Genomic DNA, 27,883 nt, shown 5'->3' on the forward strand with positions numbered 1-27,883 from the left:
TTACACGGAAATCCTGGTGCAAGTGCTCAGCACAGGATATACAGTATGTGCGCCGAGCCTTACTGCGATCTTTGGGAAGCACAATGAAGAAATAAACAGCATGTGAAGAATTGGTTTTATTTATTTTTAATGCTGTTCCTCGTATGGTATAAGTAATTAGTTGACTTTATTCTTTGGTTTGCTGCGATTACAGCGATAAGAGATTTAGTCCTCTCTCACACTGTGGTGACAGTTTTCACAAGTACCGGAGACACGTACAAACAAAGCACGTCAGTGTTTTTCCATGGATCGTGTGTCCATGTGCAAAACACGCCTACATGTCAGTTTTTTAATGTCAGCACGGGCCGCAAAATGTTCCGTACACGTGCACATGGATAACACATATGGATGTCATCTGTGTGACACGCATTGGCGCCGGGGAAGAAACATTACAGTAAGCACTGTTCCCCAGCACTGGGTGCTGAACACGGCTCTCATCATTCTCCCCAGCTCTGCCGGTGATCAGCGCGAGCATGGGGGAATGATGAGAGTTATATTTAAGTGATAAAAGAGACAGCAGGTGATGGCTGATGGGACTATTACTCCCATCAGAATACCCCTGCTGCCGCTATTAACATTGACAGCAGGAGCAGCTGATGGGGGTATTCATCAGCTGCCACCTGCACTATAAATAAATAAATGAAAAAAATGGTGTGGGTTCCCCTGTTTTTTACAACCAGCCAAGCAAAACTCACAGCTGGGTGCTGCAACCTACAGATGTCAGCTTCGGCAAGCTTGGTTATCAAGAATAGAGGGGTCCCCATGCTGTTTTTTAAATAACTGAAAAGAACAGCATGGGTTCCCCCCATTTTTGACAACCAGCCGTGCTCAGCACCTGGCACCAGGGAACCTCTGCTACTGTAACGCTTCTTCCCTGGCGCCTGTCCATGTGGTACTGATGCAGGACACGCATGCCACACGTGTGCTGCAAGTATTGCACACACGGACACTGACATCTCCGGTGCCGGAAATATCAGGATTTGTGAAAGAAGCCTTATAGCGGGTTTTTAGGTTCGGCTGCTGTCACACACTAAGGCCGGTTTCACACGTCAGTGGCTCCGGTACGTGAGGTGTCAGTTTCCTCACATACCGGAGCCACTGACACACGTAGACACATTAAAATCAATGCATCTTTTCAGATGTCATTGATTTTTTGCGGACCGTGTCTCTGTGTGCCAAACACGGAGACATGTCAGTGTTCGTTGGAGCGCACGGATTACATGGACCCATTAAAGTCAATGGGTCCATGTAAAACACGTACCGCACACGGACGTTGTCCGTGTGCAGTCTGTGTGTCGTGCAGGAGACAGCGCTACATTAAGCGCTGTCCCCCCCACTGGTGCTGAATCCGCCATTCATATCTTCCCTGCAGCAGCGTTTGCTGTAGAGAAGATATGAATAATAGTGTGTAAAATGCAGATCCAGGTAATCACGTGTGCCACACTGTTGTGCCACAGAAACGCACCGACACACGGACCAAGATAATTCCGGTAACGATTTTTCCGGTACCGGAATTATCTAGACGTGTGAGACTGGCCTAAAAGACGCTTTTTATTGCAAAAAAGAATTTTTGAATAACCACATTTTGAGAGCTATAATTTTAACATATTGTGGCTCACAGAGTCATGTGACGTCTTGTTTATTGCGGGATGAGTTGATGTTTTTAGTGGTACTATTTTTGGGAACATGACATGTTTTCATCGCTTTCTATTCCAATGTTTGGGTGGCAGGATGGACAAAAATCATCAATTCATGAATTTCTTTTTGGGGTGGTTTATGCCGTTCCATGTGTGGTAAAATTGATAAAGCAGTTTTATTCTTCGGGTCAGTATGATAACAGCGATACCTCATTTATATTTTTTTTATGTTTTGGCACTTTTATACAATAAAAGCTATTTTATAGGAAAAATAATTATTTTTGCAACACTTTATTGGAGCTATATGGAAGTTTGTTTTTTGCAGGATAAGATGATGTTTTCAATGGTACCATGTTTATTTATATCTGTCTTTTTGATTGTGTGTTATTTAAAATTTTTGTTCAGCAGTATGATGATAAACCATTGTTTTTTGCCTTACTTTTTATCAATTTTTTATGGTGTTCACTAAAGGTATAGTTCAGGTCGTTGCGGTTGCGGTGATACCAAACATTTGTACTTTTATAGTTTATATTTTTTTTTTCAATTAAATATTTATTTAGAAATAGATTATACTGTATATAGATTTTTTTATTTTTGTTTTTGTTGCAAATGTTGTTAATATTGCAAAGAACAACATTAGCATTAAAAAAGAGACTAGAATGTCAATTGTGCAGTATCTAATGACACATATATTCCATAATAAAGGTTTTCCCAGGACTAAGATGACAATAAAAAAGTATAATAGTAGAGAAAACCATAGATGCTGGCAATCAATGAAATTTGAGGTACAAGCACATATCAGAAGTAGTGATGGACGAACCCCTGGATGTTTGGATGTGATTGGCTGGCGGCTGTTAACTGTTGCCATGCGGGAAGCTTTTCATGCATGGCAATATAGACACTGAATGTGTGTTTGAGGAAACATGTTCAGTTACTGAACTGGCAGAGTTCTGCCACAGACGCCCAGTGAGCAGAAGAGAGGTCCGGGCCCCCTCGGCTCAGCGGGCCCCATACCCCAGTAAGTACAATAATGCCCTAATGGCGGCCCTGGTTTCAGGATACCAAGATCATAGAAACTGTACTTGATCCCATGATCCTATGACGGTAGATAGGTGGATAACAATACAGGGAGAAAATACACCGGATTCAAAAAATGTGCCAAAGGAAAGACATAGCCATAGTGAAAGGTTGTTGAATAATCAGGGCAGAGGGAGAGCTCCACGCATATTGGTGCTGTGCAATAGTATCGCTGTTTCTGGAGCGCCCCCAGGGGCCGTGCGGTACTCGGTACCGGGTCATGCGGTTCACAGGAGGATTGTCACGGTGGCTGACCCAGTCCATGGCCCTGGGATGTCCGTATAAAAGGGAAAGGTCCTTAAAGGGATAGAGTTTATGTTCGTGATGCCACCTGTGGTATTCGGTCAGGGTGACCGACGCTGCTTTAAGGTGTCCGCTGAGGTGATGTTATGGCAGCTAGATGGTATACCTTCCCACAGGCGAAGTATATCCCCAGGGCTTCCCAGTGTGTAGATGGTGAATGGTGAATGGCACAGTGAGGAACAAGGACACAAGGTTGCAGTCTCTTTACCTTTTCTGAAGACTTCAGCATCCACAGTCCAGAGCACCAGACTACAGGGTAGGCAGAGCCCAGTCGGTTTAGAGGCAAGTCCAGAGTCCCCTTGTCCAGGTGGAAATCAGTAGCCTTCCCTTGCGCTGCAGTAATGTAGTCCCTTACTGCCTATGGCTTCACATAAGGGTCTCACAGATGCAATGTTTCGCTCTCTGTCCCCCGTATAGGATAGGACAAAACCCGTATGACTGGTGAGTTGAGCCTGTTTATAGGGTCTCTTAGATAACCCGGCTCTGTGGGTGTCACGGTGCCTCCTGGGTGTAGGTGCAGACAGGTAACCTGCAATTAGCTGTCCTGCCGGTCTCTGAAATAAGTAGAGGTCCTTACTCCCTCGGTGTTCCGGCTACCGGGATTCTGCGCCTCAGAAGGAGGCAGCCTGTTTGGGGCTGGTCCCCTTCTGGTATCCTCTCCTTTGCTTCGACTTTCTTCATGCTCGCTGCAATACAATTCTGCTTTTCAATGTCTCTTTCTGGGAGCTGCAGCTCTGAGGGCATGCACAGCTCCGGTGACCCTCTGTCCTCCTCAGACTACTGCCTGGAACTTTCTGACTCACTAACTTTCCCTACAGACTACCAGTTATATATATGTGGGGAGTGACCTAATAAATATGAGTAAAAGCTCCCCCTGGTGGCCTGGAGTGTGAATGTGTTGCATGTTTGTGATACCTGGATGCATTATCCTTTCTTGCCTCCAAACATAGCATCACTCTCCCCTGGAAGAAAGCAATACCACTGTGACGACCAGGCCCATGGGGCGCTACACTTCCCACAAGTGTGCAAGCACAAGTATAAATAGTAAGCAATAATAATAATAATCTTTATTTTCATATAGCGCTAACATTATGCAGCGCTTTACAGTTTACACACACATTATCATCGCTGTCCCCGATGGGGCTCACAATCTAAATTCCCTATCAGTATGTCTTTGGAATGTGGGAGGAAACCGGAGTGCCCGGAGGAAACCCACGCAAACACGGAGAGAACATACAAACTCTTTGCAGATGTTGTCCAATGTGGGATTAGAGCCCAGGACTCCAGCGCTGCAAGGCTGCTGTGCTAACCACTGCGCCACCATGCTGCCCAATAATGAACAAAGCAGAAATCTGTGTCTGTCTTGTCACATCCCAGTTATCAGGAAGTGAGGATAGATCATGTGACAATCACATGCCAGATGTCAGCTGATAGGATCATGTAATAAAAAGCTATTAAGGACAAGCATTCCTGCTTCAAAGACTGTTGTTGCTTCTGCTGGTATGAAGTCATGAAACTCAAGCAACAGGAAGTTCTCATCAATCGTTACACCTCTGCTTATTGGGTCTTTGTTTGTTTCTGGGTGCAGGATTCTATATCCTTTCTGAATTTCACTGTAGCCCACCAGGATACCCTCTTTTGCGTGAGATTCCCACTTGGTACGTTTTTCTTTGGGAATGTGTACTAAAATTTTACTTCCAAATATTGTTAAGTGTGGTAGTTCAGGTTTCTTGCTGTTCCCTTGCTCAAATAAAGTTGTCTCAGTAGCTTTACCTAGTAATCTGTTCTTCACCTCAATTTGTTGGTGGCAATTTTGCAACAAATAGCATACTTTTCCTACTTTCACAAAGTGTGCAATTCTCTGAAACACGATTCAATTTTCCTTAAAATGCTTTGTGTCACATTACTAATGATCAGCGAACGAGTGGATGTTCGGGTTCGCCAGATTCAGGTAGACTTTTTCAAAAGTCCGGTTCAGGACTCGAACTTGACTCTGGACTCAGAAATCCATTCAAGTCAATGGGGACCCCAACTTCAGTGCTGTAAAATGGTCAAAGTAAAGGCTAGGGGGCTGCAGAAGGAAGCAAAATGGGGGGTAAGAGCAGGACAATTACCCTGCAAATAAATGTGGATAGGAAAATGACTAACAGAGGTTCTATCACCATAGCAATCATGGTCAAATAGGAAGTAAATGAATAACATAAAAATGTTAACAGTGCCCTCACAGAGACTGAGGCTTGCTACTGCCAGTCCAGTAAAAGATTTAATCCACAGATCATGAGGCAGAGCACCCCCACAGAAGCAGCATACAAATTTCACACACAGAGCATGGGGCAGAGTCCTACTACATTAGAAGCTTACAAATTTCCCCCACAGAGCATGGGGTATGGTAACCCTACAAAATCTTATTAAAAATTTCACCCATAGAGAATGTTTTCACATTTCCCTCGAGCTTTACAATTTCAATTCCAGTAGGGTACAAGCAGCCGTATACAAAAATCTGATAGTATGATCTTGAATCGAGCTGGGGGTCTGCCGCGAGGCTTTCTACCAGCAGTCCAGTTAAAAATATCATCCACAGAGCATGGGGCAGAATACCCCTACAGGGTTTTATTACAAATTTTATCCACAGAGCATGGGGAAGAGTACCCACACAGAATCGTATAAAAAATTCCACCCAAAGAGCATAGGAAAGAGTAGCCCCCAAAATCTTCTTAAAAATTTTACTGACAGAGCATGTTTTCACATTTCCCCCACAGCTCCAAAATTTGAGCTCCAGTTGTGTACATTACAAATGCCACCGATGAAAAGCTGGAAGTATGATCTTAGATCGAGCTGGCAGTCCACCGTGAGGCTTGCTAACGGCAGTCCTGTTAAGAATTTCACCCACAGAACATGGGGCAGAGTACCAATACAGAAGAAGCTTACATATTTCACCCACAGAGCCAAACTTTTATCTTCAGTAGTGTACAGTAGAGGAGCCGCAGATAAAAAGCATGTAGTTTGATTATGGATACTGCTGTTGGTCCGCCATGAGACTTGATAACGCTAGTCGCAGCCCCTTTGTCTTGGGATGCCTTCTCAATGCTGTTGCCTTAGGGTCCTGGGAGCCCAAAGTGTTTCCCTTGAAAAAATTATTGTTCAAAGGAGGGAACCACTCCTGAATACTTCAACAAAGGAAATAGAATTGTACTCTGCTTCTATCTTCTTGTTTGTTCGAACTGGCAAAAATAAATGAGAGGGGACCAGGTGGAGCATAAAGTGAAGGAACTGTAGGCACTCTCAGCCATCCAATCTCAAACAACCCACATGCGGGATTGCAGAGTACACACGAGTAACGGAGAATCAGGGTTCTATTCCAGAGAGGCAGCCTGATAAACATGTAGTACATCCAAGGAAGGCAGCAGTCAAGCAAATTAACCACTTCTCAACTGAGCCAGCAGTTGATATTGCAAGACAAAATAGCCATCCATGATAATTTAGAGGTTCTGTAATTAGAGTGAGTAGTTAAATCCTTTACTTACAGTAAAGCAGAGAGCTTTGGCAAGCACCCAGAGTACTAAACTGACACTGCAGCTGGGACTGTGATGATTCTAGCCTCTGTGATCCCTGACCTGATCCTAAACCATCTGGGTCAGATTCATTACCTGGTCACGGATCTTATCACCAACTTTGAATATGGAAATACCTAAACGTTTTCTGTTGGCCTTCCATTTCTGGAGACGCTGGGCCAACCCCAATATTCCTCCCGCACCACTGAGGATTATAGTTCAGAGGAATATTGGGGTGGCCCAGCATCACCAGAAATGGAAGGCCATTAGGAAACATTCAGGTGGTCCCATATTCAAGGTTGGTGATATGTGCCATCAGTGAAGTTGGGACCTAAGTTGGTCCATATGAAATTTTCGAGGTAGTTAACCAAGTGGCTTTCAGATCAAATATCTTTCCATCTTTTCGCATTCCAAATGTATTCCATAAATCACTGCTAAAAGAGTTTGCCCCTTCCATTTTGTCTCCTTCATCTCCACCTCCACTGGTTTCTGTCAATGACAGTTCAGATTTTGAAGTTCAAAAGATTGTTGATTCCTGGAAAGTCTGTAATTACCTCAGTACTGCATTCATTGGAGAGGTTATGGTCTGGAAGAGAGAGGTCCGGTCCCTGCTCGAGCTATAAATGCTGATCATCAGCAGGTGCTGATTAATAAAGAATGAAACAAACACCTGACCCAAGACAAACTCAGCAGCAAAGGAAAAAGACCAGCAGCCAGAACTCCACAAGAAAATGGTGGATAGTCACAAACTAAACCCATTCTAACAGTACCTCCCCTTTAACGAGGATCCCCGGGATCCTCTAGGCCGGGCCTTATTCGGAAATCTCCTGTGAAAAGCCTTAATTAACCTTTAGGCTGAGACGTCCACAGCTTTCACTCAGGAATTGTCCTCGGGACCGAAACCCTTCTAGAACACAAGATACTGTAACCCTCCTCTATGCCACCTGGAATAAAGAATGCGTGAAATCTCAAACTCGCAGTCCTCATCAATTGGAGGAGCATAGCCACCTTATCTGGCGTGTCAACCTTCTTCAGCAAAAATATATGAATAACTGAATTAATTTTCGAGGACGAAGGAATGTCTAATCTCAACACTGCCAAGTTGACAATGTGAACCACTTTGAAAGGTCCTACAAATTTTGGCCCCAACTTTTTAGAAGGGATCTTCAAATGCAGATTCCTAGAGGACAACCAAACCAGGTCCCCAACACCAAACCTCGCCTCCCTTCTTGTCTTGTCAAAAAATGTCTTAGACCTCCTGTTAGCCTGTTTAAGATTATGGCGCACACTGGTCCAAACCCTTTCCAAATTTCCAGAAAAACTCTCCTCCTCAGGCACCACCGCCCCAATCCAAGAAAAAGGACCGAAAGATGGATTCTTCCCAGTATAACAAAAGAAAGGAGAACACCCAGCCGAAGAAGACATATGATTATTGAGAGCAAACTCAGCTAATGGTAGATATTCCGACCACATCTCCTGATTGTCCTCTACAAAACATCTCAAAAACTGTTCAACAATCCTGGTTCTTCCTCTCTGTCTGACCATAGGACTGTGGATGATAGCCCGATGAAAATGACAAATGAACCTTAAGTCTGTCACAAAAGGCACGCCAAAAGCGATCCACAAACTGTGGTCCCCTATCAGAGACAATGTCCGTGGGAACACCATAGAGTCTGACAATCTCTTTCACAAATGCCCTGGCAAGTGTCTTAGCACAGGGTAATTAATTGAACGGGACCAGATGACACATCTTACTAAATCAGTCCACAACAACCCAGATAACAGAAAACCCGTGAGACCAGCAGGTCGGTGATAAAATCCATTGCAAGATGCGTCCATGGAGAACTAGGAACCTCTAACGGGCAAAGCAACCCTGCCGCCAGAGCATGAGAAACCTTAGACCTAGCACACACGGTACACTGATGCACCCACTTGACAATTTCTTTTAGCCATTCCGGCCACCAGAAACTCTGCCTGATCTACTTTCTTGTTTCAGCAATCCCTGGATGACCCGCCAAACAAGGCATTCCATAAACAAAGCTCTCCTCAGGGCTTTAGACACAAATAATTTCCCATACGGAGTGTTAGTTGGTGCCGCATCCTAGGATTTAAGAATGCTATTTTCCAATTCAGAACCTAATGCTGCCACCACCACCCCTCTCTGCAGAATAGATTCTTCTTTTTCAGTATTAACCGCTGGGGAGAAACTTCGAGACAAAGCATCAGTTTTAAAAAATTTTGTCCCAGGGATATATGTCACAGAGAAATGGAACCGGGCAAAAAACAATGTCCACCTAGCTTGATGGGCTTTCAAACATTTAGCAGCATCCAGATAGATCAGGTTCTTATGATCAGTAAAGCCTTGTATAGGATGTCTAGCGCCCTCCAAAAAATGTCGCCAATGCGCAAACGCAAGCTTAATAGCCAACAATTCTTGGTTCCCAACATCGTAGTTGAGCTCCGCCTCTGAAAATTTCTTAGAAAAGAAAGCACAGAGATGCACCCCATCCTCTCCCTCCTGGGACAGAAGAGCCCCCACTCCTACTGATGAGGCGTCCACCTCTACCAGAAAGGGCTTAGTCTCATCTGTCTGGATCAAAACAGGAGCAGAGCTAAACCTCTCCTTGAGATGATCAATAGCCTTAACAGCCATTGGACAGTATTGGAACCCTTGTTAGTAAGATTAGTAAGGGGTTTTGCGATAACAGAAAAATTCTTTATGAATTTTCAATAATAATTAGCAAACCCCAAGAATCTCTGAATCGACTTCAAGCATTCAGGTCTAGGCCACTCCAACACCACCTGAACCTTCACTGGGTCCATCTCAAAACCATCACTGGAAACAAAGTACCCCAAAGAACTAATTTTCTGTACCGCAAACTCGCATTTCTCCAGTTTAGCAAAGAGTGTGTTTTCTCTCAGAATCTGCAGAACTCCACGGACTCTCTGCCAATGTGACTCCAGATCGGGCGAATAGATCAAAATATCATCCAAATAAACAATCACACTCCTACCGATCAACGGCCTAAGAATGTCGTTAATGAAATTTTGAAAGAACGCCGGAAAGGCATAACTAGACACTCAAAATGACCTTCCGGGGTATTAAAGGCTGTCTTCCATTCATTGCCTTCTTTAACTCACCACTTGGCTCCAACTAATTGGTTAAATAAATCTGGAATTAGCGGCAAGGGATAAGGATTGCGCACAGTGATCTTATTAATCTCCCTGAAATTCAGACACGGCCTACGACCTCCATCTTTCTTTTTGACAAAAAAGAACCCCACAGCCACAGGGGACTTAGAGGGTTTTATATGACCTGCAGCAAGACAAGTCTGCAGGTATTCCTTTAAGTCCTCCCTCTCGGGGATCGTCAGATTAAATAAATGACTCTTAGGGAGAGTAGCACCTGGGATGAACTCAATAGCGCAATCATAATCTCTATGAGGTGGTAGAGCTTGTGACTCCACTTCTGAAATTACTTTCTAGAATTCCTGAATGGCTTCAGGTAGCTCATTTTTCACAACAGCAGCAATGTGTGCATCACAACATTTCCCATAACACTCCTGACCCCAGAATCTTATCGTACTTGACGACCACTCTAGTACAGGATTGTGCATTTTTAACCAGGGTAACCCAAGGACAACTGGAAAAGGTAATTTATCAAGTACAAACAAATCTAAAGATTCCTGGTGTTCCATATTCACAGTGAGTGGAAACCCGGTGACCTTTCGAGAAATGCACCCATGCTTTAGAGGAGCGTAATCAATCGCCACTACAGGAAAAGGGCATGAAAAAGGTGCAGAATCAATCTTATACTTGTCTAGAAATTGTTGATCAATCAAATTAACTGCAGAACCACAGTCCACCATCACTTGAAAATCAATCGAATGACCACGACAGGTAGAACTACCAGAAAAAGAAACTCCTGCCGACCGTAAAAATGCAATGCGAAAGGGAGGGCTATTCTGATTGACCTTTTTTTCCCTTTTCCTTTTTTATGCGTCCTTCACATTGCTTAATAAAATGGTCAGCCTTACCACAATAAAGGCATAGCCCCTCAGAGAATCTTCTCTGCCTTTCCTGGAAACGAGAGGACATCGCCCCAAGTTGCATAGGCTCCCCACAGTCAACGGGGCTCTCCAGCAAAATTGAAACCTTCTCCTCATTCTGTCTACCTCTCAATCTTCTATCCACCTGGATAGCTAATTGCATAGCAGCCTCAAGCATAGCAGGTGCAGGATATGCAATGAGCAAATCTTTAACCCTGTCATTAAAACCTGCTAAAAACTGACTCTTGAGTGCTGGATCATTCCAGCTGACCTCTGCAGACCATCGTCTGAACTGGGTACAATATCTCTCAGCATCACCAGAACCCTGTTTCAGCCGCTTGAGTTCTGCCTCAGCTGTAGTGACCCAATCAGGATCATCATATAATACCCCCATAGCAGAAAAAAACGCTTCTACTGACATCAAACAAGGGTCATCCGGACGCAATGAAAATGCCCAAACTTGCGGCTCACCTCGCAATAAAGACATAATAATCCCCACACACTGTAATTCAGCCCCTGAAGACCTGGGTCTTAGCCGAAAATAAAGTAAACATGCATTTTTAAACAAAAAAAATTCCTGCCGTTTACCAGAAAAACATTCAGACAAACCACCTTAGGTTCTTCAGAGCAGATTCCAGGACAATTACTCACATGCTGTTGTAAGCTGGCAACTTCCAACGTTAACCCTTGCAGACGCTGAGCAAGATCTTGAACGCGGTTCATATTGCAGAAATCCGGGAGGGGTGTTTTTTTTTATATACATCTCTCTGGCTGGACAAACTGTTACGAATCTGCAACACAGGACAAAGGTAGAAGGAGAAAAACTGAACCTGCACTATGACTAGGCTGAAACCCTACGATGGAGTGGGTGACCCATTACTTGCAAATAGACCCACTGACGATCCTAGGTTAATCTCAAGCGAAGACCTATAGATAAGGGGAAGGGGTTCCCTAAAAGAACTAAGGACTGGGTACAAAAACGGATCACCTCCTAATAGAAAACAAACAGAAGGCTACAGAAACCAATAGAAAACAGAAACTAAGGCAAGCAGAACCAGAGGTACCAGCACTGCACAAATAACACACACAGAAGACAAAGCAAAACACCAAGCTAGAGCTCAAATAGATAAACACTGTTGTCCAGCAAGGACTGGGAGGCAGGTGCTGGTTAATAAAGAGAGAAACAAACACCTGACCCAAGACAAACCCAGCACAAGAGGAAAAAGACCAGAAGCCAGAACTCCACAAGAAAATGGTGGATAGTCACAAACTAAACAGATTCTAACACTGGCAATGCTTTGATTTACTGCTCCGCTGTCCAATCTGTGACTGGGAGGTGCGGGACTTTCTACAGGTGCTCAATGTGCCCGCTACTTACCTGAGCTGTTTGCCCCCGATTCCTGCCAGATGTAGTTTTTGCTTCATGGTGAATGTTAGCCTGATTCTGTTGCTCTGAATTCTGATCTTCTGCTGCCTGACCCTTTGGACCGTGTTCTGACAATCCCTTTGTCTTGTCCTTTAGCTTTTGATCTACTATCTCTTGTTATTGACCTGGACTGTGGCCTGACTTATGCCTTTGTCTTTTCCCTTGGTTATCTACGTACTCTGTTGGCATTACCCCCGGAACATCTGACTCTTCCTCCTCATGGTCCGTGAGTAGTGACTATCTTCACAAGTACTGTATGAAATTGATGTTTGCGTCATCTGAATGTGGCTGGAAACAAAATTTCGAGGTGTTGAATGAGTTATCTGGGCTCCCAGCTAAGAATGCTTTCACTACTCCCTTAACCATCAGGTCCCCATGGAAACTTCAATTCAAAGCTGTAAATGATTACCCAGTCCCTGATACCTCATGAATGATCCATGGCTGATTTCTTCTGTGTCATTATAAAAGGTTCTACTGTGGGTCAATTGATCAGTCAACAACCTGTGTTACTTTCATTACAATTTTCTACCAATAGAACTGTATGAAACTGATGTTTGTGCCATCTGAGTGTTGCTGTGAAAAAAAAATGTATCTGTTGCATGAGGTATCAGGGCTTCCAGCAAAAAAGGCTTACACCACTCTCGTAACTATGAGGCTCTCATTGAAACTTCAATTCAAAGCTGTAAATGCTGGCCCAGACCCTGATACCTCATGTATGGCCCATGGCTGACTGTTGCTGCACCAAGAGCAAATTTTTACTGTGGTGTCTGCCCCTAATTTTAGCTGTTTGGGAAGCTTTTGTATCCCCTTAAGATGTTGTGTATACATTTGGTTTGGCCTCCCATTGAATTTCATGTGGTTTGTGAACATTTGGCGAATGTCTAAACGTTCCTCAAAACTAACAACTCTAACAAATCTAACAACTGAACCTTGAAAGGTTCGCTCATCTCTATTTCTAATTACAGTTGCATAACCTACTTTTATAAATGTTCTATGTGTAAGGTACAGTGGGGGAAATAAGTACCGTATATACTCGAGTATAAGCCGACCCGAGTATAAGCCGACCCCCCTAATTTTGCCACAAAAAACTGGGAAAACTTATTGACTCGAGTATAAGCCTAGGGTGGAAATGCAGCATTTACCGGTGAACTTCAAAAATAAAAATAGATCATTATTTCCCCATAGCTGTGCCATATACGGTGCTCTGCACCGTTCATTGTGCCCCATAGATGTGCCATATACGGTGCTCTGCACCGTTCACTGTGCCCCATAGATGTGCCATATACGGTGCTCTGCACCGTTCACTGTGCCCCATAGATGTGCCATATACGGTGCTCTGCACCGTTCACTGTGCCCCATAGATGTGCCATATACGGTGCTCTGCACCGTTCACTGTGCCCCATAGATGTGCCATATACGGTGCTCTGCACCGTTCACTGTGCCCCATAGATGTGCCATATACGGTGCTCTGCACCGTTCACTGTGCCCCATAGATGTGCCATATACGGTGCTCCGCACCGTTCACTGTGCCCCATAGATGTGCCATATACGGTGCTCCGCACCGTTCACTGTGCCCCATAGATGTGCCATATACGGTGCTCCGCACCGTTCACTGTGCCCCATAGATGTGCCATATACGGTGCTCCGCACCGTTCACTGTGCCCCATAGATGTGCCATATACGGTGCTCCGCACCGTTCACTGTGCCCCATAGATGTGCCATATACGGTGCTCCGCACCGTTCACTGTGCCCCATAGATGTGCCATATACGGTGCTCCGCACCGTTCACTGTGCCCCATAGATGTGCCATATACGGTGCTCCGCACCGTTCACTGTGCCCCATAGATGTGCCATATACGGTGCTCCGCACCGTTCACTGTGCCCCATAGATGTGCCATATACGGTGCTCCGCACCGTTCACTGTGCCCCATAGATGTGCCATATACGGTGCTCCGCACCGTTCACTGTGCCCCATAGATGTGCCATATACGGTGCTCCGCACCGTTCACTGTGCCCCATAGATGTGCCATATACGGTGCTCCGCACCGTTCACTGTGCCCCATAGATGTGCCATATACGGTGCTCCGCACCGTTCACTGTGCCCCATAGATGTGCCATATACGGTGCTCCGCACCGTTCACTGTGCCCCATAGATGTGCCATATACGGTGCTCCGCACCGTTCACTGTGCCCCATAGATGTGCCATATACGGTGCTCCGCACCGTTCACTGTGCCCCATAGATGTGCCATATACGGTGCTCCGCACCGTTCACTGTGCCCCATAGATGTGCCATATACGGTGCTCCGCACCGTTCACTGTGCCCCATAGATGTGCCATATACGGTGCTCCGCACCGTTCACTGTGCCCCATAGATGTGCCATATACGGTGCTCTGCACCGTTCACTGTGCCCCATAGATGTGCCATATACGGTGCTCTGCACCGTTCACTGTGCCCCATAGATGTGTCATATACGGTGCTCCGCACCGTTCACTGTGCCCCATAGATGTGCCATATACGGTGCTCCGCACCGTTCACTGTGCCCCATAGATGTGCCATATACGGTGCTCAGCACCGTTCACTGTGCCCCATAGATGTGCCATATACGGTGCTCTGCACCGTTCACTGTGCTCCATAGATGTGCCATATACGGTGCTCTGCACCGTTCACTGTGCCCCATAGATGTGCCATATACGGTGCTCTGCACCGTTCACTGTGCCCCATAGATGTGCCCATATATGGTGCTCTGCACCGTTCACTGTGCCCCATAGATGTGCCATATACGGTGCTCTGCACCGTTCACTGTGCCCCATAGCTGTGCCATATACGGTGCTCTGCACCGTTCACTGTGCCCCATAGATGTGCCATATACGGTGCTCTGCACCGTTCACTGTGCCCCATAGCTGTGCCATATACGGTGCTCTGCACCGTTCACTGTGCCCCATAGAGGTGCTATATACGGTGCTCTGCACCGTTCACTGTGCCCCATAGATGTGCCATATACGGTGCCCTGCACCGTTCACTGTGCCCTGCACCGTTCACTGTGCCCCATAGATGTGCCATATACGGTGCTCTGCACCGTTCACTGTGCCCCATAGATGTGCCATATACGGTGCTCTGCACCGTTCACTGTGCCCCATAGATGTGCCATATACGGTGCTCCGCACCGTTCACTGTGCCCCATAGATGTGCCATATACGGTGCTCCGCACCGTTCACTGTGCCCCATAGATGTGCCATATACGGTGCTCTGCACCGTTCACTGTGCCCCATAGATGTGCCATATACGGTGCTCTGCACCGTTCACTGTGCTCCATAGATGTGCCATATACGGTGCTCTGCACCGTTCACTGTGCCCCATAGATGTGCCATATACGGTGCTCTGCACCGTTCACTGTGCCCCATAGATGTGCCCATATACGGTGCTCTGCACCGTTCACTGTGCCCCATAGATGTGCCATATACGGTGCTCTGCACCGTTCATTGTGCCCCAGAGCTGTGCCCATATACGGTGCTCTGCACCGTTCACTGTGCCCCATAGATGTGCCCATATACGGTGCTCTGCACCGTTCACTGTGCCCCATAGATGTGCCATATACGGTGCTCTGCACCGTTCATTGTGCCCCAGAGCTGTGCCCATATACGGTGCTCTGCACCGTTCACTGTGCCCCATAGATGTGCCATATACGGTGCTCTGCACCGTTCACTGTGCCCCATAGATGTGCCATATACGGTGCTCTGCACCGTTCACTGTGCCCCATAGATGTGCCATATACGGTGCTCTGCACCGTTCACTGTGCCCCATAGATGTGCTATATACGGTGCTCTGCACCGTTCACTGTGCCCCATAGATGTGCCATATACGGTGCCCTGCACCGTTCACTGTGCCCTGCACCGTTCACTGTGCCCCATAGATGTGCCATATACGGTGCTCTGCACCGTTCACTGTGCCCCATAGATGTGCCATATACGGTGCCCTGCACCGTTCACTGTGCCCCATAGATGTGCCATATACGGTGCCCTGCACCGTTCACTGTGCTCTGCACCGTTCATTGTGCCCCATAGATGTGCCATATACGGTGCTCTGCACCGTTCACTGTGCCCCATAGATGTGCCATATACGGTGCTCTGCACCGTTCACTGTGCCCCATAGATGTGCCATATACGGTGCTCTGCACCGTTCACTGTGCCCCATAGATGTGCCCATATACGGTGCTCTGCACCGTTCATTGTGCCCCAGAGCTGTGCCCATATACGGTGCTCTGCACCGTTCATTGTGCCCCAGAGCTGTGCCCATATACGGTGCTCTGCACCGTTCATTGTGCCCCATAGCTGTGACCATATATGGTGCTCTGCACCGTTTATTGTGCCCCATAGCTGTGCCCATATACGGTGCTCTGCACCGTTCACTGTGCCCCATAGATGCTCCACATAAATCTCTGCCGCCGCCGCCGCTGCTGCTGCAATAAAAAAAAAAACAACACATACTCACCTCCCTTGATTGCAGCTCCCAGCGTCTCGTTCCGGCGCCTCCATCTTCCCGGCGTCTCTGCTCTGACTGATCAGGCAGAGGGCGCCGCGCACACTATATGCGTCATCGCGCCCTCTGCCTGAACAGTCAGAGCGCAGACGCCGGGAAGATGGAGGCGCCGGCCGGGAAGATGGAGCGACGCTCGGCGGCTGGAACGCGGACAGGTGAATATGCTATACTTACCTAGTCCTGGCGATCCTCGCGCTGTCCCTCTGCCTGGTCTTCGGTGCCGCAGCTTCTTTCTCTATCAGCGGTCACCGGCACCGCTGATTAGAGGAATGAATAGGCGGCTCCACCCCTATGGGAGGTGGAGCCGCTTATTCATTTCTGTAATGAGCGGTCCCACGTGACTGCTGAAGAGAGGAAGAAGCTGCAGCACAGAAGACCGTGGGACGGCAGGGACAGCGCGAGGATCGCTGGGACTAGGTAAGTATGCCTCAGCGCCCTCTCCCCCTCACCCGCCGACCCTGCCACCCACCTTGACTCGAGTATAAGCCGAGAGGGGCACTTTCAGCCCAAAATTTTGGGCTGAAAATCTCGGCTTATACTCGAGTATATACGGTATCTGATCCCTTGCTGATTTTTCACATTTATAAAAGACTCCTGTCCACAGACTCAATCAGTCAGACTCTAACCTCTACAACATGGGCAAGACCCAAGAGCTTTATAAGGATGTCAGGGACAGGATCATAGACCTGTGCAAATCTGGAATGGCCTACAAAGCCATAAGTAAGATGCTGGGTGAGAAGGAGACAACTGTTGGTGCAATAGTAAAAAAATGGAAGAAATGCAAAATGACTGTCAATCGACAATCTGGGGCACCATGCAAAATCTCACCTCGTGGGATATCCTTGATCATGAGGAAGGTGAGAGATCAGCCTAAAACTACACAGGGGGAACTTGTTAATGATATCAAGGCAGCTGGGATCATGGTCACCAGGAAAACCATTGGTAATACATTACGCAGTAGGCTATGTGCACACATTGCGGATTTTGATGCGGATACGCAGCGTTTTTGGATGCGCAGAATTGCATCAAATCCACAGTGTAGTGCACAACCAATGTTAGTCAATGGGAATTACAGAATTGGAGTGCACATGCTGTGGAAAATTTGCGTGGATTCGCAGCATTTTATTTTCCCCTGCATGTCAATTCTTTTTGCAGATCTGCAGCGTTTCTGCACCATTGACTTCCATTGAGTCAGTCAAATCCACAGCAAAACCACAAGTATAAAAAGATTTGCGGTTTTGCTACTGAGTTCTGTGCAAAAAATGATGCAGATAGGGAGGAGGAAGAGTGTGTGGGCAGAGACTATGTGTGCTGGCGGAGACTATGTGTGTGGGCAGAGACTATGTGTGAGCGGAAAAGATGTGCGTGTCTGTGTGCGTGTGTCTGTGGGTGTGTGCACGGCTGTGTGTGTGTTCGGGTCTGTGTGTAGGCAGGCATCATCCAATGGGACTACTAGTCCCATCCGGCTATGTCTGCTGTCGCATAGAACAGTGACAGCACTAGCCAATGATGGGACAGTAGTAGTCCCATCATCCATCTACTGTGTTGAATAGTAAAAAAAACACACACAAACAGTGCATACATATACACATACAGTATATACATATACACATACAGTACATACTCACCAAACACCTAATCCCTGATGCTCTTGATCGCTTGCAAAAAAATAAAATAATAAATCAACAGTATACTCCCTGTTCCAATGTAATCCATTTAATAATGAGTGTGCCACAATGATCTCCCATGTAGAGCTGTCACATCGGGAGATGTAACCTTTCTACAGGGGCTCCAGTGATACAGTGACCAGAGGCAATCCTCCCACACTGTATCACTCTGCCTGCCTAGAGGTCACCGGAGTTCGTCCTGTCACTTGCCGTACTGCTGCGTGAGAAAATTCTCATGCAGCGGTAGTGCCGTAAAGTGAGAGAGGCACACTGACCGGAGTATTATTTCCAGTCAGTGTGTTATCGGAGGCCCATGTAGAATGGTCATATCTCCTGATGTGACAGCTCTCCACGGGCGATCGTCATGGGACAGTCGATATTAAATGGATTACATCGGAACAGGGAGTATTTGTATTGGTTTATTATTTTGTTTCTATTACAGTAGATTGAGGGCGTTGCATGGATTAGGTGTTTAATAAAGATGGCAAACTGTGTTTAGTGTTTTATTTCATTAAAAGACTTTATTCTGGCTGTGTCTTTATTTAACCTATTACAACTATAGGATTAGCAATGGATAGGTGTCTTATTGACACCTATCCATTACTAAGCCGGGCTTGATGTCACCTTACAATACAAAGGTGACATTAAACGCCAAACTATTACCCCACTTGCCACAACAGAGCCTACAGAGGCTACAGTGCCTTGCAAAAGTATTCGGCCCCCTGGAACTTTTCAAACTTTTCCCACATACAATGCTTCAAACACAAAGATACCAAATGTAAATTTTTGGTGAAGAATCAACAACAAGTGGAAAACAATTGTGAAGTTGAATGAAATTTATTGCTTATTTTAAATTTTTGTGGAAATTCAAAAACTGAAAAGTGGGGCCTGCAATATTATTTGGCCCCTTTAACTTAATACTGTGTTGCGCCACATTTTGCTGTGATTACAGCTGCAAGGCGCTTGGGGATGTCTCTATCAGTTTTGTACATCGAGAGGCTGAAATTCTTGCCCATTCTTCCTTGGCAAACAGCTCGAGCTCAGTGAGGTTTGATGGAGATCATTTGTGAACAGCAGTTTTCAGCTCTTTCCACAGATTCTCGATTGGATTGTGGTCTGGACTTTGACTTGGCCATTCTAATACCTGGATATGTTTATTTGTGAACCATTCCATTGTAGATTTTGCTTTATGCTTGGGATCATTGTCTTGTTGGAAGACAAATCTCTGTCCCAGTCTCAGGTCTTTTGCAGACTCCAACAGGTTCTCTTCAAGAATGGTCCTGTATTTGGTTCCATCCATCTTCCTATCAATTTTAACCATCTTCCCTGTCCCTGCTGAAGAAAAGCAGGCCCAAACCATGATGCTGCCACCACCATGTTTGACAGTGGGAATGGTGTGTTCAGGGTGATGAGCTGTGTTGCCTTTACGCCAAACATTTCGGTTGGCATTGTTGCCAAAAGGTGGTGTGTCTCCCAGGTGGCTTGATGCAAACTTTAAATGACACTTTTTATGGATATCTTTGAGAAAAGGCTTTTTTCTTGCCACTCTTCCATAAAGGCCAGATTTGTGCAGTGTACGACTGATTGTTGTCCTATGGACAGACTGTCCCACCTCAGCTGTAGATCTCTGCAGTATATCCAGAGTGATCATGGGCCTCTTGGCTGCATTTATGATCAGTCTTCTCCTTGTTTGAGATGAAAGTTTAGAGGGACAGACGAATCTTGGTAGATTTGCAGTGCTTTGAAACTCCTTCCATTTCAATATGATCACTTGCACAGTGCTCCTTGGGATGTTTAAAGTTTTGGAAATCATTTTGTATCCAAATCCGGCTTTAAACTTCTACACAACAGTACCAAGGACCAGCCTGTTGTGTTCCTTGGTCTTCATGATGTTCTCTTTACTTCAAACAGAACCCTGAGGCTATCACAGAGCAGGTGCATTTATGGATTATATTTATTATCATTAGGCATTTAGGACAACATTAGATCTTTCAGAGATCCACAATGAACTTCTGGAGTGAGTTTGCTGCACTGAAAGTAAAGTGGCCGAACAATATTGCCCACCCCACTTTTCAGTTTTTGGATTTCCACAAAAATGTAAAATGACCAATAAATTTTATTCAACTTCACAATTGTGTTCCACTTGTTGTTGATTCTTCACCAAAAATTTACATTTGGTATCTTTATGTGGGAAAAGGTTGAAAAGTTCTAGGGGACCAAATAATTTTGCAAGGCACTGTATATTCAGCTGGCAGCCAATTATAGGACAGCAGTTAATGTCAGCGTGCACGTCATCAGGGGTTAATGGCAGTGACGTCATGTGCTCCCGTCACTTGCATGGTAAAGCCAGCTGCCAGATTCAGGAGAGGACGCCACATGACTGGGGAGCAGAGAGAAGAGGAGTATTTTTTTTCTTAATTCAGTATGTATATGGTGGCCATACTACTACATGGATTACTATGGGCTGTTCATTATACTAAATGAATGACTATGGGCTGTGCATAATAGTACATGTATGACTATGGGCTGTGCATTACACTAAATCAGTGGTCCCCAACCTTTATGACCTTGAGAGCCACATTAAGCTTAGAGAGAGGGTCGCAAGCCACATTCAGCTCCCACACCCTTCAAAAGTAGTGTCAACCAAAGACCCCATTACAGATATAATGATAACCAAAGCTTTTCCACAGAAATCACTCCAGAGCAGTACATTGAGATCCAGGGGTTCCCACAATACCCCCATTCAGTATTCTCCCAACACACTGTTACATCCAGCTTTGAACACCTCCTCTAACAGGTAGTACTAATCTCCAGCGTACCATACCTAAAACATCCCTAAACCCCTAAGACCAGTAAATGTGCATCCATATCTGCAATTCTGTGCAGGGCTACTCACAAAATTCACCATTGTGAGATGTGGTCTTCATACCTGTTTGCTAGACCTGGACCTAATGCATCAAGCTGGCAGACAGTCGCGAGCCACAATTCATTGGGCCGCGAGCCACATGTGGCTCCCGAGCTACAGGTTGGGGAGCCCTGCACTACATGTATGACTATGGGCTTTGCATTATACTACATCATGGATGACAATAGGTTGTGCATTATACTACATGGATGATTATGGAAATCAGGAGCAAAGCAAAGGAGTAACTTGAATCACAATATATAGAAAAGAGTATAAATTTATTTAGACAAACATTTTTTAAAACGCATAGGATATGATAAGATTTCAGGATATACAGTATATAGTAATGTGAACACAGCAAGCAAATAACAAAACTTTTACAGTAGTTATATATCAGTTAGATGTAGATATAGTTATAAATATAGCTTCGGCCCATTATAAACAGTAGAGGCAATGTAACAGATAGCCAAACAAGGCTCTAATGAGTGTACCGTAAGTGCATATCATGCAGTAATATAGAGCCTCGCCCAGGTAACCATACATGCAACACAATATTATGCCATGGCAGTTATGTGTAAAAACGCTGATAGAGAATTTAAGTACCGTATATTTATATTTATGACTATAACCTGCAAAAAACGGCAGGAGCAGCAGGTGAGATCCAGCAAATAGCCGGGTGCAGCCCAAGTGGGTGTAAGGTGAATACACACTGTGCTATATTGCAGGGCCCTGCATAACAGATCCTACATGCAAAATAGCATAAGGAGAGTACTGGAATAATGTCCGCAACGCTTACCGCTGAGTGCACAAAAGACCCTCTCTGGATGGGGAGAAGCCCGACGCGCGTTTCGTGTCCACGCTGGACACTTCTTCAAGGGGTATACTGAATTCGTGTGGACAAGGACCTTAAGTAGTCATGGAGACGCAGCATGTGACGCATGACAAGATCAAAATAGACCAATGGAAAGGCGGCATAAATGGTGCATGCGGTTGTATATGCGGCATTGCTATATGCTATATGATATATATTGTCCTCTAATATATGTGTGATTCATCACAACTAGAGATTTCTAAAGGACACTATTAATTATACCACAGTGGGCAGTGATATTTGCATGGATCCAATTTGGACTAAATATCAATATTATACATAGGTCTTTGCCTATCCTATCCATTCCATGGACATATTGTTTGTTTGTTTATGTTTGGTCTTGTTGAAAAATTTTTTAATTTTGATGTTAAATAAAGAATTAACTTTTAAACATATTCATATTGGTCTCTTCATGCGGCCAAGATAATGTAAGTCCGCAATTGGTAGGATATTAATTGGAAGTGCCATAATTGGAGATTTTTGAGGACTATTTGATAGCACACGGATGATTATGTGCTTTGCATTATTCTACATGGATAATTATGTTTTACAAAAGATAACATACCAGATACACCTATAGTTTACCAAAATAAGTAATGAAAAATGAAAGGGGGGGCACCTCCCATCTTATTGTTCCGGAAATATTTTTGTTTGTAAAAAAGCAAATACATAGCAAGGACAAAATTTGAAAGGTAGATAATTTGCAATTTGTATGAATGTAGCACAATATCATATTTCCTCACCTGTTTTCTATTTCTATTTTTCAACAGATGCCTTTTATTGAAGTGAGAGTGATAGACATGCCAAAACGATTTAGAAGAGAGTCTGGTATTGACTGTGATGATTCATCTGGATCTGTGTGCTGCCGTTATCCATTTATAGTAGACTTTGAAGATTTAGGTTGGGACTGGGTTATTGCACCCAAGAAATATAAGGCAAACTATTGTAGAGGAGAATGTGGACTACAATTTCTGCAAAAATATCCCCACAGCCATGTTATTAATCAGGCAAACCAGAAGGGTCCTACTGGACCGTGCTGCTCTCCAAATAAATTGTCTTCTATTAATATGCTTTATTTCAATGAAGATGCAGAAGTTATTCAAGGTAAAATTCCAGGAATGGTAGTTGACCGTTGTGGGTGTGTATAAGCGATGCTGAGAGCATTTTCTGGTGCCATCGTGACATCTGGACAAATATTATAGCTAATATTATAATGTGCATGTAAAACGTATGGCAATAATATAAAGAATATGGCAATAATTCTTTATTACCATGAAAGCACTTCATAGACTGTAACATAAAATGTGAAACAATTTGAAAGATTCATTAAAAAAAAATCTTATATTTTTAAATATTCATGTTTGGTATGAGCAAACTCGGTATATTTTCAGGCGAACTAGTGAAAATGTATTAAAAACTTGAGTATGTGTTATATAATGCCAAGAGCTGGATGTATAGATGTTTACAGAAAGTTACATTGTTGCTGTCTTTCAGCACCAGTTCACAAAACAATCAGTGAGCGATATTAGAGTAAATGTACATTTTTATTAAGTTAATTTCACTAGCTAATTCAGTACAATGAAAATATTAAGTCTCTTTATATTCATACATTATTGTCCAGTCTGACGCAATATTGTCATGTGCCATGTTGTATGTGTCTAACATTTTGCAAAGTTTATTGATATTTACCTTTCTAAAGTAATTTCAAGCAGCAATACATTGTCTCTTGAACCTAGTGGGCATATGTCTTCTTGCTTGTACAATTATCAATATATTCCCTTAAGGGAATTTGTCTTAGGGTTTTTGCTATGTTATCTGAAGAGAGCAAGAGATAGAGATTAAAGCACAGGTTTTCTTTGCTTACAATGATTTAGCATCAGTAGCTTACTGTTGCTCTGACTAGCTGGTCATGTGAGCCCTGGCCTGACAACGCCCCCTCCTGTGATAGGCAGCTCACTGTCTATGGAGATTGTATATACAGGGCCTGCTGGGGGCGGGGCTTGCTTTCTCAGCTCTGCTTTATTGCTAAATCAAAAAGCTCTGATTATGTGGGAACGGCTGCACCCAGTAATCTATGTGATGCATTGATAGAGGCAGCTTCTCTTTGCCTACATTAGGCTGCTCTCAGATGAGGTAGCAAAAACCTACTGACAGATTCCCATTAAAGGGGCCATCCCATCTGTTTTCTATGAGTATTATGCTATACCTCTTTAAGGCTTGAAGATTGTACAGAGGCATAATATGGGGCTGCATCATTTATTCAGCATTCTCTTGTAGCATTTTGCTTACCTGTGTTATATCCATATTTCTGTTCATAAAGGTGAAATGGAAAGGCTCAGCAGCATTGCTATATTTAGGCAGTTTGGTCATTCCTTGCTTCTTACATGTTATTAAAATATGAATATTTATATTGAAAGGAACCTCAAAACACCAACTCAGGCTTAGAGTGTATATTAATAGCCATCTACAAAGATCCTTATATGTATAATCACTACCTGCATTCTTGTAAAGAACCCATGCATGCAATCTAAGCAAAAAATATTTGAGTCAGAAAGGTGAAAGTGCTTCAGTCAACAGTCACTGTGATTATTACTCCCTAATAATGCCCGTTCTGATTGAAGCCCATTGACAGTATCACAAGTAGTTCCAAATCATGGTACAGTATGTGTTGTCAAATTCTAACTTGATGTACAGTACTTGCTCTGCCTAATTAGCTACCTTATCATGCCTCTGAAACCAGGATCCTGTTAGAAGAGGATTGAGAATGGCTTGTGATTATGCATGTGAGACTTCAAGAAAGCCAGAATGGGTGTTATTGGGAAATAGCCATCATTACTGTTCACTAGAGCAGATTCCCTTTAAGATATTTTATTAGGAGTTCATCAAAAATATTCTCCAATCTTCTAGTTGGTTAATATAGTCAATTGAAATACCAAAACTGGAACGACTATTGATTTTAAACTAGGGTGCGATTTTTCTTTTTTACAAACCTCCAAAGAAACATCAGTAGTAATGCAGCCACAAATACAATGCAGTAAGCTTTATTGAAAACCCATAAACAAACATAACATATAAGACATAATTAAAAGGAGATGTTAAAACAGAGGTTGCCTTTACAAAGGGTGTCAATATTTCAGAATCTTAATTGACATGACTTAATTTCACATATGTAAGAACTATGGGAGGGGAAGGGGAAGCGTTTTTCCTTGACCTCTCAGGAGAAGTCATACGCAAAACACGAGTAAGGGGTGTTATTCTCTGGCTTGACCATCACCTTGGGTTTGCCTCTTTTGTTTATTATGCCTTATAGCTATAGCTAATGCTTGACTGAAGGGATACTTTGATCTATATGAATGCTTTGATTTACTCTATGATTACCCCACTGTGGTCATTTTATGGTAGGATTGGCTCCACTATTATGCCCTGGGAGGATTTGCCTCCTCAGAAAACCAGAAAAACAAGGATCCCTAAAATATAACTTTTAATAAGTAAAGTTAAAAACAGCTATTCCAAATTTGAAAAACACTACAACACATGGGTTACAATAGGGAGAAAAAAGAAATTCAGTGTGCCCTATTGAGCCCTGTGGGTCCACTATAGTGGCCCCACCTGACTGTGGAGGTTGGCACCCTAAGTTTCTGCGGTAGGCGCCCCCACTCAACTGCAACTTGCCCGAATATCCCTACAAATCCCTATGGCAATAAAGAACTGTATCCCAATACACCCATAGCCCAGAAAAAAAACATAAGAAAACAAAACAAGCAAAATTGCTAAAAAAAAATTATAAAAAAAATGAGAAAAAGAAACAAAAAATAAGAAAATAATAAGGTTGAGAGGATATTAAAATAGTTTCTTTACGTTTAAATGTCCTTATTGGGATTCAAGTATCAAAAAATCCAATCTGAGCATAACAAGTTGCATATATCTCATCTGTCCAGATGTTCAAAATGAAAAAGTACAGACCAAAAGTTTGGACACACCTTCTCATTTAAAGATTTTTCTGTATTTTCATGACTATGACAATTGTACATTCACACTGAAGGCACCAAAACTATGAGTTAACACATGTGGAATTATATACTTAACAAAAAAGTGTGAAACAACTGGAATTATGTCTTATATTCTAGGTTCTTCAAAGTAGCCACCTTTTGCTTTGATGACTGCTTTGCACACTCTTGGCATTCTCTTGATGAGCTTCAAGAGTTAGTCACCGGGAATGGTCTTCCAACAATTTTGAAGGAGTTCCCAGAGATGCTTAGCACTTGTTGGCCCTTTTGCCTTCACTCTGCGGTCCAGCTCACCCCAAACCATCTCGATTGGGTTCAGGTCTGGTGACTGTGGAGGCCAGGACATCTGGCGTAGCACCCCATCACTCTCCTTCTTGGTCACATAGCCCTTACACAACCTTGAGATGTGTTTGGGGTCATTGTCCTGTAGAAAAATAAATGATGGTCCAACTAAACGCAAACTGGATGGAATAGCATGCCGCTGCAAGATGCTGTGGTAGCCAAGCTGGTTCAATATGCCTTCAATTTTGAATAAATCCCCAACAGTGTCACCAGCAAAGCACCCCCACACCATCACACCTCCTCCTCCATGCTTCACAGGGGGAACCAGGCATGTAGAGTCCATCCGTTCACCTTTTCTACGTCGCACAAAGACACGGTGGTTGGAACCAAAGATCTCAAATTTGGACTCATCAGACCAGAGCACAGATTTCCACTGGTCTAATGTCCATTCCTTGGGTTCTTTAGCAAAAAAAAATTCTCTTCTGCTTGTTGCCTGTCCTTAGCAGTGGTTTCCTAGCAGCTATTTTACCATGAAGGCCTACTGCACAATGTCTCCTCTTAACAGTTGTTGTAGAGATGTGTCTGCTGCTAGAACTATGTGTGGCATTGACCTGGTCTCTAATCTGAGCTGCTATTAACCTTCGATTTCTGAGGCTGGTGACTCGGATAAACTTATCCTCAGAAGCAGAGGTGACTCTTGGTCTTCCTTTCCTGGGGCGGTCCTCATGTGAGCCAGTTTCTTTGTATCGCTTGATAGTTTTTGCCACTGCACTTGGGGGCACTTTCAAAGTTTTCCCAATTTTTCGGACTGACTGACCTTCATTTCTTAAAGTAATGATGGCCACTTGTTTTTCTTTACTTCGCTGCTTTTTTCGTGCCATAATACAATTCAGTCTATCCAGTAGGACTACCAGCTGTGTATCCACCAGACTTCTGCACAACACAACTGATGGTCCCCAATCCCATTTATAAGGCAAGAAATCCTGCTTATTAAACCTGACAGGGCACACCTGTGAAGTGAAAACCATTCCCGGTGACTACCTCTTGAAGCTCATCAAGAGAATGCCAAGAGTGTGCAAAGCAGTCATCAAAGCAAAAGGTGGCTACTTTGAAGAACCTAGAATATAAGACATATTTTCAGTTGTTTCACACTTTTTTGTTAAGCATATAATTCCACATGTTAGTTAATTCATAGTTTTGATGCCTTCAGTGTGAATGTACAATTTTCATAGTCATGGAAATACACAAAAATCTTTAAATGAGTAGGTGTGTCCAAACTTTTGGTCTGTACTGTATATGCATTATGCCTGACAAATGGCGTGTCTCATATGATTTACTTGGACTCAAGTCCCTGGTTTTGAGTCTGCGACTCTCTTATTCATGGGACCTGGTTCACATCCTATTGGGATATAAAATTCTGTCCTCTTAGAATTAATCAGGAATTATCCTGCTATATTTAACTTTGAGTTCAACAATAATAGTGTGATGCGAGAATTTATGTATATACATTATTTAATCTGCTTCCCAATAT

General features: G+C 44.0%; 1 protein-coding gene across 1 annotated transcript in view; it reads left to right on the forward strand.

Moving 5' to 3' along the window:
- Positions 1-25,976, forward strand: part of LOC138644929 (growth/differentiation factor 8-like) — a 243,580-nt gene extending 217,604 nt beyond the window's left edge. Inside the window, exon 3 of the mRNA XM_069733855.1 lies at positions 22,834-25,976. Within this exon, the coding sequence (XP_069589956.1) occupies positions 22,834-23,211 (378 nt within the window). The 3' untranslated portion in view covers positions 23,212-25,976. The remainder of the gene's footprint in view (positions 1-22,833) is intronic.
- The last annotated feature ends 1,907 nt before the right edge of the window (positions 25,977-27,883 follow it).

This window comes from Ranitomeya imitator, chromosome 7 (assembly GCF_032444005.1).
Source record: "Ranitomeya imitator isolate aRanImi1 chromosome 7, aRanImi1.pri, whole genome shotgun sequence".
Classification (NCBI taxonomy): Eukaryota; Metazoa; Chordata; class Amphibia; order Anura; family Dendrobatidae; genus Ranitomeya; species Ranitomeya imitator.